The sequence below is a fragment of the Rhamphochromis longiceps genome, linkage group LG23 (assembly GCF_057381845.1).
Source record: "Rhamphochromis longiceps isolate RC_006_pf linkage group LG23, R_longiceps_female_GT1.1, whole genome shotgun sequence".
Taxonomy (NCBI): domain Eukaryota; kingdom Metazoa; phylum Chordata; class Actinopteri; order Cichliformes; family Cichlidae; genus Rhamphochromis; species Rhamphochromis longiceps.
In genome coordinates this window covers 43,315,370-43,331,372 of record NC_140578.1, presented here as the reverse complement: position 1 = coordinate 43,331,372, position 16,003 = coordinate 43,315,370, and the positions used below count along the sequence as shown (strand labels likewise).

The following is a 16,003-nucleotide window of genomic DNA, read 5'->3' as shown; positions in this document are numbered from 1 at the left end:
TCTCCACGGTGAAATATATATACACACAACAGTGTCTGGGGAAAAGGGGCCGGGGTTCCAGGGTCCGGGAGTGAAAGGGGCAGGAGTCCAGGGAGCGGAGATTTCCATACAGCCCTCGCAAACACACACAGCTCCTCTTCTTTCCTCTATCACTCTTGCTCACGCTCAGTCACCGTGCACAGGGAAAACAGGTCCAGGGTAAATCTATACACAGACAGAGAAACAGTCTCCTGGTTCAGACGTACTCACGAACAAACTTTGCAGAGTGCAGGACGACTGACACTGATGGCTCAACGATCCAGCGACAAGTAGAGCAGACTCGCCATCTTAAGTAGGACTCCAATTCTCATAATCAGCGGTAGGTGTGCTGATCATCTCCAGGTGCGTGGGCCAGGAGCAGGAGCCCATACTGAGCTCCGCCCCGGCAGGAGAAAGAGAGAGTGGGAGAGGACGAGAGAGAAAGGGAGAGCAGAGGTGAGAGAGGAGAATAAACAAAACAAAGCGCCTGACTGCTGTCAGCTGGCGAGGAGCGGGGACCATGACAGTTATGATAAATGGTAGTTTTGTTGTTACTTTTACAATATTATCCATCCTTCAGTTTCAGCGAACATGACAGTTAGCAGTGTAATAATTCCTCTGTGATAAAGAAAAACTAGCTTGTTTTCTTTTTGTGTGGGAGCTCGCACAGTGTTTCAACTTTACAGGCTTTTAATATGAAAGTCCTGTCAGTACACTTCCTTTTTACATCATTTCACACTTGCCCCGTGAAGGGCAACAGTCTGACGTCTGCTTAGCCAGGAAAGCTTCAGCTTGTTTCTTTCCGCACATCTTCCTCTTCACTGTCGGTGGCTCACAGACATGTTAACAAGCATGGACGTATCAAAACTTTGCTTGATTTTGCTGTTACCACTAGCTGTGTCCCATGATGCTGAAGGTAATACAAGGAAACTATTTTCATTATGCATTATTAATATTTTTAAATTTATAACCTCCTTGCTTTTAGTTTAAACTAAACACATTATTATGGGATTAAAAAGATGGTTTAACATTCACAAAATATAGAAACTAAAGTCCTCTCTGACACAGGCTGAATCTTGTATTTACCGTATTTTGCTGTCCCTGTTTACAGAGACTGTTGTGAAGACAGTCAGGAGAGAACACGATGTCACTCGGATTTGCAACAAGGAAAGTCAGACTACTATTGTTTTGATTATCTGTAAGATCAAAAGACAGAGGGACACAGGAGGAGAGTGTCATCTGCTGTATCGACACGGAGAGAACGTTACTCAGGAATGTGACCCCAGGTTCTCAATAACAAAAGAAAATCAGACTGCCTTTCTGGAGCTGACCAGTTTAACACCAGCTGATAGTGGGAACTTCACCTGTGAGTGTACAAACACTGAAGGGACATATATTGTCCATATCAGTGTCACTGTGGAAGGTAAATGCATTTTGGTTTCTTTATTTGACACAGTTATTCAGCACTGTGTTAGCATTGTATTGACCTGCTTATGTGTTTTTTATTCTTGTAATTTGTTCATTTCTTTTCTTCTTATTTTCACTTACAGCAGTTTAAATACTCTCACTGACTCATTTATCAGGTACATCTTTGAACCGAGTTGGACCACCTTCAGCCCTCAAACATGTCTTCATTTTTTGTGGCACAACAAGGCGCTAAAAACATTCCTCAAAGATTCTCAAGACATATTGAAATTACATCATCACACAGTTGCTGCAGATTTGTCATTTGTCAATTAAATGATGCTCAGTGGTCACTACAGGGTCCAAAGTTTGCAAAGAAAATCCTTCACAGAGCATTACACCACCAGCAGTCTGAACTGTTAGAAATCAACTCATCGGGCAAGGCATCGTTTTTTTAGTCTTCTGTTGTCCAGACTTGCAAACTGTAGCCTCAGCTTGCTGTTGTTAGAGGACAGCAGTGATATCCAGTGTGGTCCGCTCTGCCTCAAGGTTTGATGTGTAAACAGCATTTTTACCCAGAGAATCACAGCTCACTGGATATTTTCTATTTTTCAGACCATTGTCTGTGAACAGAGATGATTGTGTGGGAAAATCCCAGCAGATCAGCAGTTTGTGAAGCACTGGGACCAGTAACATGTGCCATGTTGCTCTGTTTGAGCATTGATTTGCTGACATTTTATTATTTTATTAACCTTTATTTAACCAGGAAGATGAAGCTGACATGTGATTGACAAATGAAATGAACACTGAAATATTTGTGTTACACCCTGAACAAGTATACCTCATAAAGTGGCCAGTGAATGTATATAAGCAGTTGGACCAATTTCAGTTCATAGTAATATTCAGAAAAGATGCAAAAGAAGAAGAAGAAGACAAAAGAAAAGAGCACAGTGACAATATTTAAAGCTCTGTGGTTATAAAACTGGGGTTTCATTACTTCACTCAGAGTTTCAGTAGACGTAAACTGTGTTTGATTTGTGTTTTGATTTCCAGGAAATGAAAGTAAATGATTTTACTGACAAATGCATCTTTTCAATGATTTAGACACAAACGAGGCCCACACTTCAGCAGACAAATCTTTTTCCGTTTATCTGCCCGGTGTTGTGATCATCTTTATAACTGGAGTTATCGTGGGATTTATCTACTGGAGGAAAAGTAATGGGTGAGACTGTTAGGTATTTTAGTACCATGGGAGCATTTACTGGATATTGTTTTATAGTGACATTATACAGGAAAACTCTGTCATTCAACAAGGTTGAAATACCACAGAGATCACTCCCTCAGCTACATTAGTTTCTTAATCTTTTAGACGCCTGTTGAAGGCCAAATGGTTTGTTTCAGATTTCACTAATGAAAGAACTCTTCGTTTTGTGCCTTGAAAATATGTCGCTGAGATAATCACAATTGTAGCTGAACTAATAAACTACACAAAGGATGCTTCTTCACCCAAGGGCAGGAAGACGCTGCCTTATCTTGGTCTGTACTGGTTTAAACTGATAAATCTGCTGTCTCATGAATTTTACCCTCTATATAAACTGTTGTACTTGTGAATAAAGTTGAGTCACTTTGGGAAGACAATCTAAAGCAGTCTCTGTTTTCTTGTTCTCCCAAGCTGCTCCCGAGCTGCTCGTACTAACACGCTGAATGGCATGCTTGAATATTACTTGAGAATATATTTGACTGTGTTACAGACTAAGGGACATTCTCTGCTGATAGGTGAAGGTACATTCTCTGCTGATAGACGTCCACGCCTCGGAGGAAGCCGATCCACGGAGTAGGCCCTGGAAACAGTTTCCTTCAATTTTGGTGTCAGAAGTGGGATCCTGACGAAGGTAGGCACTCGTCTTTTATTTTATAAGACTGTGTTATGCCTTTCTCAGTGATCCACATAGAAACGGGATACGCTGACGAGGCCTTCTTCAGTGGCCCACATAGTAACAAGTGGGATACACTGAGGAGCCTACTTTAGTGGCCCACATAGAAACACAGGAAGTTGCCTGTTGTTTTGTAAATAAAAGCAGAAAGGACACAGGAAGTTGCCTGGGGTCATAAAACGAGAAGTTGCTCGTTAAAAAGTGAGAAGTTGCTCACTAAAAACATAAAATTGCTAGCAAAAAATCAAGTAACCTCAGGTGTGCCACAGCAAAAATAAAAACTAACTTAAATCCTTCAAGCGTCTAAACCCCTCTGGAAATCACTGACCATGGGTCAGAATAATTCAAAGACCTTAGACGGGTCCGATAAAAAATCAAAATTAACTGTAAAACCGAAAAAAATAAAATATAAAATCACAAATAGCGGCTCAGTACGACTCCCACTTCCGGTTACGTTTAACCCACGCTCGCGAATCAATGAAGACTTCCATGATTACGTATCCAGAACATGCGGAAGTGCTTACGTGACTGATTTCGTCTCGAACTTAAGAACTATAACTTTAATGCATCCTAATGTATTTCCGGAGCCCTATCCCGAACGATTATCGCCAGAAAACAGGTCAGTAGAAATGTTAAATACTATTTGTGATAAGGAAAGTAGGCTGATTAAAAAGTCCTGTAAAAAATATATGATAGAATGTCGTGATGTGACCAATCGCATGCTACCACTATGGAAAAAAGGACCCGAGCCAGACGTAAATGCTTTAAATCAAGCCAGTGTAGGCTCTAGTAAATCCACTGCAGAAAAAACTAGCCTTATATGCCCATCCGTTCAACCTACGGCTCCGCCGCCTTATGATGAAAAAACAGAATTAATAGCTGCTGCGGCGGCTGCACGTCATCAGCGCGTATATCCTGATATAACAGCAAAATCCCAAAGGAGTGAGGAAGGCACTGAAATGACACCTAAATCAGAAGAAGATGACTGGTTTAACCTAGATCAAAGACAGGAACGAGAAAACACTGAACGAGAAAGAGAGTTACAGGAACATAAAAAGCAAACAAAACAGTTAATGGCAGAGTGTGAGGAAATCATGAAAGATCCTTTAACTGAACGTACGGAAGCTGAACTGCAGCAAGCCGTTTCCGTCATAGATAATCATGTTCAGCGCCACACTAGAGTAGCGAATGGTTTGACTGTGCCAAAAGCAATAACTAACACCAGAAATTTAATAAGGAACTACTTAAAGCAGAAAAAAGAGGAAAAAACTCAAGAGGGCCCCCACAAAAACACCCGTTATAAAGAAAAGCAGGGATCACAATTTAATGACGTCAGCACCTCCCTCCCGTTCATGATAATAGGGGACATGTGTTGCATTCAACCCCCTAAAATTTCAGAGTTAGCAGCAACCATTAAAGAACTTCCCGATCCTCTACAAAATCCTACAGCCTTTGTTTCTGCATTACAGAGAAGTACCAGATACCACCACTTGGGTGGGCCTGACTATAGATATATATTATGTCAACGAATTCCAGGTGTGACTGAATCTCAGCTTATTGAAGAAGTAGAGGAACTAGACCCTAAAAATGACCAAGCAGCCAACACCACCTCGTTTTTGTGGATAAATGATGACAAAATCACAGCCTTTTTTCAAAATCTAAAGAGATTTCTGCTCACAATGTCTAGAGATAAAATTGATTTAAATGCAGTAACCATGTGTAAGCAAAAGCCAGATGAATCCATTCTAGTTTTTATGAAACGTTTCACACACTGCTGGACTAATGAGGCATGCATGCCTGAAGGAGGAAATGATCAGATTTTCATAACAACATTCTTAAACAATATTCATCCAGAATGTTCACAACTATTGAAGCTGACTGCCACTGATAATCTCTATGACATGAAAATAAAGAACTTTATCACACTTGTCAAAACAAAAGCTGGTGCAGATCTTTTCCCCAACAGCACGAAGGCTAAAAGTGTTAAGATGATGTTGAATTTTGATGTTGAAGGCTCAGAGGAAAGTGAAAAAATGATGTATGCAGGGGCCCCGTCCCCTCAACAAGCGCAGCAGGGAGATTTCAGAAGGAAAGATAGGAGTGGAGACGTATGTTTTTATTGTGGAAAAATAGGACACTGGAGGAGGGAATGCAAATCAGCAGCACATAGGTCTCAACCACAAAACACAGGACCAGCTCCTGCCACTAGGCGTCAGCAGAGCTCTTACAGACAAGGTAACTGGCAACGCAGACAGGAATCACATCAAAATAATGGCCCCTTTGCACTTAGGGAGCAACCTTATAATCCACATTTTAATCCCCACCCATATGATAACGAAAGACTGGACCAACCATAGGGAGGCCCAGGTGAAGATGAGGGACAGTGTGAAGCACTACACACGATGCTGCATTTGCAATTGTCCCGTAACACAGAAAGCTTGCCCATGTTAGATATAGAGATAGGTGAAAAGACTTATTCCTTTTTAGTTGACAGTGGAGCCACTAAAAGTTCACTGTCTGGAAAATTCTATAGTGGGCCTGTTTCCTCTGTGTGCATCAACACCATGGGAATAAACGGAACTCTAGTGCAATGCCCCAAAACTCATTCTCTAAAAACACGCTGGGGCCCAAAACCAGATGAAATTACATATCATCCATTCATAATTATTCCAAACTCGCCTGTGAATCTATTAGGCAGAGATTTAATGGCAAAAATGAACTTGTGTATTTCATTTAACACAAAGGGTGAAATGTTTGCAGATACTGATAACAGCTATGTTTTCTCTGCCCTATGCACCGACACCATGGAGAAGGAACAGCCTCTGTGTCAGCTGGACGCCTCAGCGGAGAATGAACTCAATATCCATCTGACTGGTATCCCACGTCACACTCTGTGTCAAAAACATGTGCAAACACCGTTACCAGGTAGCCCCATGCCTGCACTGCAAATTATCTGGTGCTTGCCATGATTTAAAATCTTATTTTTAGACAGGCCAGATTATTTGCCTTGTTTTAAAAAAGATTTACTTGTTTCTAAGTCTGGATTTTAGATAATAAACTTAAATCGAGAATAACCATATAATTGTGTCTATATTAGTACAGAAATCCAGAAATGGGAAGAATAACTCTTAAAATAGCCTACATTAGGTCTCTCACCAGATGTCTCTCAAAATATCACTTGTTTCAAGATAGAGTGACAAACTCAATTTGCTTGATTTAGGAAATTCACACAAGGCATCTGTTGAAAATATTATTTATTCAAAATCATGTCTGACTTCAAAGTTGTACATATAAAGGAAAGAAATTAACCACAATTTATGATACAAATCACATTTCAAAGACAGCTGTTTGTCACAGCATGCCAGCATTATGTGGTACAACATTGACATTGGTTTAGGGAACATTTAATGACTGTCAACTGATATCATCACAAACTACACTAAGCCAATACTTGGTGCAACCCTAATCTTAAGGGTGATTTCTATGGGAAATAATATCAGAAAGACTGTATTTGATTGGAACAAACACACTGTCCTTAAAACTAATAGAAAAGTATGAAGTGTAATCAATGAGCTCATGGGCTAATTCTGTAGCTTGAGCAACAATGGGCACAGTTACTTCATATGCCAATAAGTCTTCATTTAAATTCAAAGTTTCATAGCGTTGGTACTCAAAAGCAATAAAAGATGAGTCAATCAAAAAGATATCCTTTATCAGTCCAAACACAGGGAAAGTGCCATCCACATCTGCAATAATCATGGACTTCCCAGCAATGTATTTATTGCCATTTAGAACATACCATTTCACTGAGACAACAGACTGCATGACATCTATTCCAAAAAATTCTTTAATTTTTTTCCTAACATATTCATTATTTTTAACAGCTGATACTGGCCCGGATTCCTTTTCTTTCGCAAAAATAGGATGTTCAGTGCCTATTTCATTTTGACAACACTCAAGAAATTGATTGTGGTTTGCTAGGGATTTACAAACATTTTTAAAATTTAACTTAGAAGCCCACTGTTTAAAATAGGAGTGCTTTGCCTCAAAGCGCATGCACATACTCCTTATTAAAGGTCCAAGGGATAAGATTTGACTGGGAAGATGCAACATATAATGTTGCTTAGGTATTATATTGGCTTCGGGAAAAAGTTGCTTGAACTGATACAGGTGTTCTTCAATCATATTTCTCAGTTGCAATACAGTTTGTAAAGAAATAATGGGAGCAAGAACTATTTGAACTATCATAATTAACTTTCTAATAAATACAACATACTCACTCTCCACACCATACAAAAGAAAAAGTAATATTTTTAAAAGAATTAGCATCTGTCCACAAGACTGTTTCAATTTGTTGTCGTTAGCCGCTAAAGTGCCAAAGCTAATAGGACATGGTTTATCCCGTATTTCAAGAGGTGAGTAAGGAAAATTTTGAATGTCTGAATTAAACTTGTCTAATTCCAATTGTCCTGAGAGAATTAGGTGTTTTAATACAAATTTAACTTCCATTGATGCAACACCTTCAAAAATAACATGCATTATGTCCTGTGGAGTTTGTTTGATCAGGTCAAATGCAGGAACATCAACTAGTCTGCTTCTTCTATTAATTCCATAAGTAGTTTTGAGGGACGCTTTCAATAAATCTGTGCTTGCTTTATCTATTTCAAAACACTGCCTGATATGTTTCTCCAGAGTTCTTTGAACAAACTTCTTCTCCTCAAAAACACTTTGCATATCATCAAAGTTGCATTCACAGTGTCTACATTTGCTATAAGCAAAACCAATCCCTTCTTTAAAGCCAGCAATCTCATGCTGGGCTAGCGTGTCTCCGCAAATGGCTATAACAGCACCAAACAATTCAATTTCACCATTTGACATTTCAATCCTTACACCATTGTAAAGCAGTGATAGATCTTGAAGTATTCTTTTCAGTACAACATCAATACCCCACTGAGAAATGTCACTTGCTTTAGCAATAGCAAGAAGTCGTATTGCAGCTAACTTTGACCTAAATTTTGGATCAATATTTCCTAAAGTATAATAAAACATGACCAATTTGTTTGCAGAAGCATGGGACCCTAAGGGGTTACATATTTCAATTTCATCTGTGTACAGTATTAATTGCAATGCATTTGGCCTCTGAGAAAACAAGGGGTGAGATGTAAAGAGGGACCCGTCTCTAAAATCATAGAAGAATCCCTCTCTGCTTCTTTGTGGTGCAGTGTTCAACATGGTAAAGATTCTCTCATTAGTCATTAACTGCTTTAGACTTTCAATTAATGGTACATAGTAAAAACTTTTGTTCCTTAAGGACATGACCCTTGAAAGACCTTGCTTTACCCAACATATCTTCTGGGATACTACTACTTCCTCTGCGTTGACTGGACAGAACATTTCCCCTATGGCTCTACACTGTCCATATGCAATGGTGGAGAAAGGATCCATGAATTTATCAAATGTAGCCAAAGCCTCATCTTGAAGCTGAGTGGTTCCCTCGGCATTATCTTCAAACACTGTCTTCATTCTTTCCTTGAGCGTATCCAAAAGAACAGCCTGATACTGTTGCACTCCTGAGATGATATGTTTGACCGTTCTCTGTGAAAACATTTGAAACAAAAGTAACTTATTCTGCATTTATATTAAAAAAAAAATTCTGAATTCCATTATGAACAAGTAAGACATTGATTGCCTTATGTAATGTATTGATCCATTAAGACTATAACATACCTGTGATAAGTGGCACTGTTCTTGAACACTGATAGCAAAAGCTGCAGCAGATCTGGTAATATCGTGTCTGGTAAAGGATGTTTTAGCAACAGCTTCTTCCTTTAGAGCAGAAAAACAAAGTTAGTCCAAACTCCTGGCCAATTATAGAAATTCTTACATAACAGGTATAATCAGTTACACCTAATGATTGGTCCATTAAAAAACAAAGTGCATGACAGTGATTAGTGTTACAGTTGTGAATATTCAATATAATATAAGATAATATAATATTCATTCTTTGGAATAAAGAAAAAAAATGGAAAAGAAATCAAAGACAAAGAAACAATAAAAAAGGGGTTGTCCATTGTTTTGATGAGGCTAGGGATTGGATTCATGAGAATGAGATTTTATCTTTTTAAATAATGAATTTTTGTTCGCACTTAGATATTAGTTTCTTTACATGTTTGTTGTATTTATTAAATTATTTATGTATTTTTAAATCACGTAATTTAGATTTGCACTTAGAATTTATGTTAGTATTAGTATATGGATATATTTTATTGTATGCATTTATTAATTTATTTAATTTTCAAAAAAATCATTCTTATCCATGTTTTGGCAGTATTTCTGACCAACAGATTTTTTTACAGTGCTTCCAAATACTCTGTGTCTTACCTGAAACTGTAATTCCTACGAGATACCCAAATTGCTGTCACATTGAACGATTTAAACGCGCTGAGAGTGTCTTTGATGCAAACTTCACCAGGAGACATGCCAGCCGCAGAGTGTGTGCCTTCTCCGGCTGCAGCATAGCCTGTACTATCTACACTGAACTGCTATTCTGTTTATTTGTTTTTCATTTCATCCTGCAGGATGAAATTGTGATTTAAAATCCAACCATGGTGGAAATCGCTTGTAACAGTTTGAAGAACAATATCTAGCGGTATAATATCGCGAGATCTCGTTAAATTTCTCTTGATTAAAAATGGAGAAAATGATTAAAAGTAATATAGGACCAAATACGAGGAGTTAGACATAGCTAAATTTGTCATCAGAAGCCACACTACATTTTATTTAGTTTAACACTTACCGCGCTCGGGCTGTCAACAACCTGAGGCTCCTGCACTTCAGGCCAAGATCCACCAGTTGATATTTCCACGGTGCTGGTTGTTGTTGCAGTACTACAGTTGGCAAAGACTGAAACACCAAAATTTTCCGATCCTAAAGAGTGGGATGTTGGGGGGATCCTCCATCCTCTTGGTGGGCTTCCATTCGTCAAATACAGAGGGTGCGTCCGTTTAATGTGGCGAAAGAATGAGTTAAAAACTCTGAAATCTTGTTCACAGCCATCTATTCCACAGTAAACCCAAAAATCCTGCCTTCGACCATGAGCTGCATTTATGTGGCTAAGGAGCACCTTCAGAGTTAAAGAAACAAAGATAAAACAGATCATACATCTCCAGAGCGCCATGGTGAACTGTTTTCGCGCAGTAGCAATGCAGCTTTACTTTACCGCTCTCCACTGAAGGCCACAGATGAGAGTGTGGGACCATGGGAAAGGTAGGCAATTTTAAAAATATATGCATCCTTAATTATCCAATTTTTCAGGTTTAAATTACATCAGTTATATTTATTTTTAGGCAATAAGTGTTTAAGACTGAATTTATATTTTTATTTTCTTTTTTTTTTACTTAAAAAAAATTAAATATAAATAATTTTCTGCATGCGCATTCTCAGTTCCTGTCGTGAAGTTACTTTCACGCGGGACAAACTCTTTTCCCCTGCTTTGTTAACCATCAGGACCGTTAGGAAGATCAAAATTATTTATCTAAACAAAGTGAACAGTAATTTAAGGATGGTAACATTAAGTTGATTTGAAAAATACTATGGTACAACGGTGTTATTAAGATAAAGTCGTGTTTTGTGAGGGCTGCTGCTAGTTAGCAATCTAGCTAATGTGTTAACTTTAGCTAAATGTTCTTATTTAAGCCGTAGGATATTTCCAGGTACTGTGAGTGGAGGCTTTGGAACCGAACTAGAGAACTGCTGTCACGGCATGGACAACTTTGACGATGCCATACTGTCTGTGTTGCAGGGTAAGTCTTATTTTTCAGTTATTTTGGTACGTTAGCTAAGCAGCCTTAGCATCTGTTAGCATCATTTCTGAAACTTGGAGCTAGGATTGCACTCTACTCTGAACTTTATCCACATTATAGCCTTGAGCTGTCTTTGCCAAAATAGACTTGGAACATCATTCTTGAAGACACCCAAAAATAGTTTTATTGCATTCCCAAATATTTGATAAACTGTTTTAAGTTTGACATTTTATCCTGTTAATATTACTTATTGCTAAAATACATTTATTGACAAAAAATGACCTCAATATGTAATAAGCCACGCCCAGGAAAAGAGAAATAAATATCACTTTTGAAGTTGTTTTTCTCTTTTACAGCTGCGAATATTGATGAGGAAACTTTGAGGAGCTTTACCCGGGATGACCTAAAGGATCTTTTTCCGGGCCATGAAAATTTCTTCCGTAGAAAGAAGATTTGGGATTTTATCAGCCAAAAGGTAAATACACATTATACCACTAAGAAGATGATTACTGTCCATATTGTCTAGCATTAATTTGCCTAATTGTGTATTTTTGTTTATATCCCACAACTGTTATAGTTTAAGAGTACTGACCAAGATGCCAACACTTTCCATCGAAGCGAGAGTAACCCCTTAGGCTTTGATGTGTCACAATGTCAGCCTCAAACTTCCACTCCCATTTCCTACACTGCTGACAAAAAAATGAAAATGCCAGACCCACCAGAGTATGTGGTGTATACAGATTCAGAGTTGGACATGGTGCGCAGTCAGTACTTTGCATTGCTCCACAGTGGAAAGGAAAAGGACTGTAGGATGTCGAAGGAGCTATGTTGCAGACTTGTAAGGAACACCGTCACCAGCATGGTTGCAATCCTCCGTGCTAGTCCCATGGGGAAAGAAGTAACATACCCCTCCAAACTCGAAATGAGAGCAATGTCGCAGAAGATTGTCGACTATTACCCCATGTTACGTGATGCTGACACACACATGCCATACGTAAGTCATTCTTTACCCACTACAATATCTAAAATTGAGTGAGATAATAAAATGATGTACAAAAATATATTATTTTACCACAGCTGACCATCTACACCAAACTGTACAAACGACTCCAAAATATGAAGTCTCCAAGGAAGAGGCAGGGCTCCATGCCACAACGAGGCAGGCCCAGGAAGACTCTTTTCAGCTCAGATGACACAGACTATGGGACTGAAGGTGACCTAAGTGGTGAAGCAAGTGGTTCAAGTGACTATACCATACTTCTTGAGAGCAATGATGACCTCAGTGAGGATAACTCAAATGCAGGTGTGTACTTTGGTCTGCTGTACTAATGACTTTTGGACATCTAAAACTTCAAAGAGACCACCTGCCCTCAGTTTTCTGTTCAGAGTGCATCACAAGATTTATACAGTGTTGAGTATTTTCCTTAACTTTCTAGGTATTCCCTGTTATTACATTCTGTTCATCTTCTGTTTTTTCCTCAGAGAAAGAATCCCAATTGCCGCTACCCTCCACTGTACCAACTACGTCAAACAATACTACCCTGGCTTTACCACTATTATCCAAGTCAGCCTCATGCTCTGCACCCAGGGCTGATAGTGGTTTGGCATTAACTCGAGTTGGTGTGTAAAATCAACATATGATAGATCCCTCATTCCAGTTTGCCAGTTAGCCATAGTAAGTATTTTAACACTTTGTGTTGTAATGGGTGTTACTCAGTGCTGATTATTTACACATGTAAATCCTCATGCTGGTCACATCTATCATGCCTTATCACAGTGTTTCTGTCATAGATCAAATTACCTAAAATATTTTTATCCATCAGCTCATAATCACTGTTCACACTGATGTGAACGATATACACAGTAAACAACCTTTACCTTATTTTCACCACAGTTTTATTCACGGGCATCTTAAACTGTCGTTTTAATATTTGATTCTGTTCAAACTAACAATTAACATAAATCCATGATCATTATAAGAAAAGGACACAAAGGGAAATGATCAGGACATATAGGGTCAGTTAATTACTCAAACATATTTAACCTAAACATTAATTCTCAGAAATATTATACTTAAAAACAACCATGCAACTAGAAATGACTGATTAGAAAAATCTGAATTTTGTGAAGTCTAGTTACACCATGTCTTACAATTGCTCTTTGCTTTCCCTAGCAGACCATGACAGCCTGAAGATGCAGGCAAGACATTACAAAACCTTGAGCAACATGTACAGGAAACCCAATGCAAAACCCAACCAAAGTGACGTTGCTCAAATTTTGGACCTGGAGTTTGAGGCCAGACGAACTTTTATTGACGCAGATATTACAAGGGAAGAAGACAGGCCCAGAAAAATATTTGAAGCATACCCATGCTTCAAAGACATACAAAATGTAAGTTCAACTACCTTCAGTTAAATTCCTTGCTTTCTCTGGATAGGTTTAGTTAGTTCTTGACTAACTGAGCACAACTTTGTCATAGGCGATGGATGAACTGCGTCGCATCATTGGTGGCTCCAACTGCAAATACATAGATCAAATGAAGGGTCGATGGGCAGAGTTTTGTTCGAAAGTGCAGTTCTATGGCATTTGGAAGAAGGTCCTGAAACCTCCTCTCCCCTTGGATGTACGTGGAGGTAAGTGGCCTTTTCATACATTAAATCCACACATCAGATATGTTCGGATTGCTTTGTTGAGATACTTTTCTCTGTTCACAGTGGATTTTACTGTCACTCTCTTCAATGCACTTCCATCTCTTTTTCCTTCAAAAACTACACCACCAAAGCGGCTGGGAAGTGCCAGTGAGGCTCTCCTTCATATCCTCAAGGTGAGAACAGCTGCAATACCAGCCACTGTAACTTGTACTCCATTTACTTGTATTGTTATTATTAATATTATTATTTTGCTTTTCCTGCTTAATAAGAGTAGGTCGAAGTTCAATTCAGCAGGGATTAAATTACTCCTTATTCAGGATTTCTTAATTGTTATTCAAAACCTACTCCAGAGAGGCAGCACAGAGCAAAAGCACATTGCAGTTAGGATACAAGTAGAAGCAGTAAAATGATATATTTAAAAAGGCCTTCAAAAACTAGAATATGTAACAAAGTTAAAAGAAATTGTTTTAAAAAACAAATGAGAAAAAAAGCACAAATAGACATGATAAAAATGCTGCAAATTAGAGAAAATTCATGCTCAGAATTAATACATTTCCAAAATTTCATATTTATGTAAGTCAGATATTTTACATTTATTTCTTCTATTCCAACAGTAAATCAGTTGGAGCATTCTAAACTCTTGATATTGCTATTTGTGTCTTAAGCTGTTTGGATGCACAGCAACCCTTTCATTTAAAATCTTGAAGAATTTGTCCTTTTTTTGTGCTTTTCTAGCCGGGTGAAGATGCAATGCTATACCTGGAGAAGCGGCCTCTCTCCTCCCCAGTGCTGCTTTTTGATGGAACAACCAGCATTGTTGCTGTAGGAAACATACCAGTGACCACTCTCCCCTTGGAGGATTTCTGGGAAGGAATGTTGGTGTTGATGGCATATTACTACACCTTGCACTTAACATACCCAAAATGTGTTGCAACGGTCCTCTCTGTCATACAAACTGAGGTAATCACTGATGCCATCCATGATCAAGATGCCACTAGTGCATATAAGAAAGCAATAGCTGAGTGGAAGTCGTTCTTTGAAAAATAGGTGAATACCAAGCAGGATTTTATCAGGTCATTTGCAGTTTGTTTAGTTTTGTAGTACGTTTGTACAACTTTGTTCCTAATTTGCCTAGCAATGTCCTGAGAAACGGCTTTACTTAAGATGCTTTACAAATGAAAGTTGTTGTTTTTTTTTCTTAGTGACACTTTACCTGAGGCATGTAAAGTTTTAAGTCAGTAATGCCATTATTTATAACATTGTGAGACTATGTGACTGTCACAAAAGTTTAAGGCCAAAACTGTAATTTTTTTTCTGTGTTTAGGCCTTTTAAAGGGTTGATTTAGACTTTTAGGGATTGTGCAGCAGCCCTATTTTGTTTAAAAAAAAAAGGATTTTGTTCTCATGAGAGAAATAAATGTTGGCATATCACTCTTGTCCTGGTTGTGATTTCAGTAGAAGCCAAGGAGTAGGAAAAAGGTCTGTTTTAAGGTTTTTTTGCCTGGATTTAATATTGATTCGGCTCTATTTTAAGATAAGCCAACCTGAATCAAGAAACAAATTAATCATATTTCACTAATATTGAGTAGTTTTTCATAGTATTAGAACTATTTTTCTCGTTGCAGTGCATTCATTTGCTGCAAGTAAGAATTCAAAACATAAAAAAAGACTGTAATTTAGCATATTTAACTAATATTTGGGACTTGATATCAAGTAATTTTATCTTAAATTGAGCTCTTTAAAGCTTATTTTAACCCTCTTCAATTCTCAAATGTGTTCTTTTATTTCTGGATTAAAAAATCTTATTTCAAGATTTCTTATTAAGTAAAATAAACTTGCTGCATGGACAGATAATTTCACTTGTTTTCAGTGCTTTTTGTATCAAATGTAGTATTTTTTTCCTAAATATAGACTAGCCATTTTTGCAGTGTGGAAGCCACATATTTGTTTCTCTCACACTGTTCAACAACATGATAACTGCTCACACCAGTGAAGGCCAAACAGTGGTTTTGTCACATAACTCAGACATAGGCTATGACATCACTGCACCATGTCGACACATAGATCTAACCTACCCCATACACTGTACTATCTCTGCTGTCACATTGCCAGCTGAATATCAAAACATGACATTATGGTCAAGAGGTGAGAATGATGTAGGATTTATTGACTGTACACCTTATCATGCTCAGCT

The 16,003-nt window shown here is 38.2% G+C and overlaps 1 protein-coding gene and 1 long non-coding RNA gene across 2 annotated transcripts; one reads left to right on the top strand and one right to left on the bottom strand.

Annotated features, from left to right (window-relative positions):
- Window positions 1-6,834: 6,834 nt before the first annotated feature.
- Window positions 6,835-10,285, bottom strand: LOC146642749 (uncharacterized). The gene is made up of 3 exons (XR_014909518.1): window positions 10,153-10,285; window positions 9,084-9,182; window positions 6,835-8,951 (listed from the first exon to the last, which is right to left on the bottom strand). It is a non-coding gene; the product is annotated as an uncharacterized LOC146642749 (long non-coding RNA).
- A 208-nt stretch (window positions 10,286-10,493) lies between these two features.
- On the top strand, window positions 10,494-15,146 carry LOC146642748 (uncharacterized). The gene is made up of 10 exons (XM_085397248.1): window positions 10,494-10,622; window positions 11,069-11,158; window positions 11,515-11,633; window positions 11,736-12,152; window positions 12,236-12,461; window positions 12,641-12,778; window positions 13,332-13,549; window positions 13,638-13,791; window positions 13,873-13,982; window positions 14,545-15,146. Exons 1-10 carry the CDS (start codon window positions 10,598-10,600, stop codon window positions 14,854-14,856), a joined length of 1,809 nt encoding a protein of 602 aa, XP_085253374.1. The 5' UTR covers window positions 10,494-10,597; the 3' UTR covers window positions 14,857-15,146.
- Window positions 15,147-16,003: the final 857 nt, after the last annotated feature.

What these genes read in the sequence shown, in the direction of transcription:
- LOC146642748 (XM_085397248.1), top strand. Translation starts at nt 10,598, where the DNA reads ATGAGAGTGTGGGACCATGGGAAAG. An exon ending in TGAGGATAACTCAAATGCAG is followed by an intron (nt 12,462 to 12,640) that starts GTGTGTACTTTG and finishes TTTTTTCCTCAG; the next exon opens with AGAAAGAATCCCAATTGCCG. An exon ending in CTCTCCTTCATATCCTCAAG is followed by an intron (nt 13,983 to 14,544) that starts GTGAGAACAGCT and finishes GTGCTTTTCTAG; the next exon opens with CCGGGTGAAGATGCAATGCT.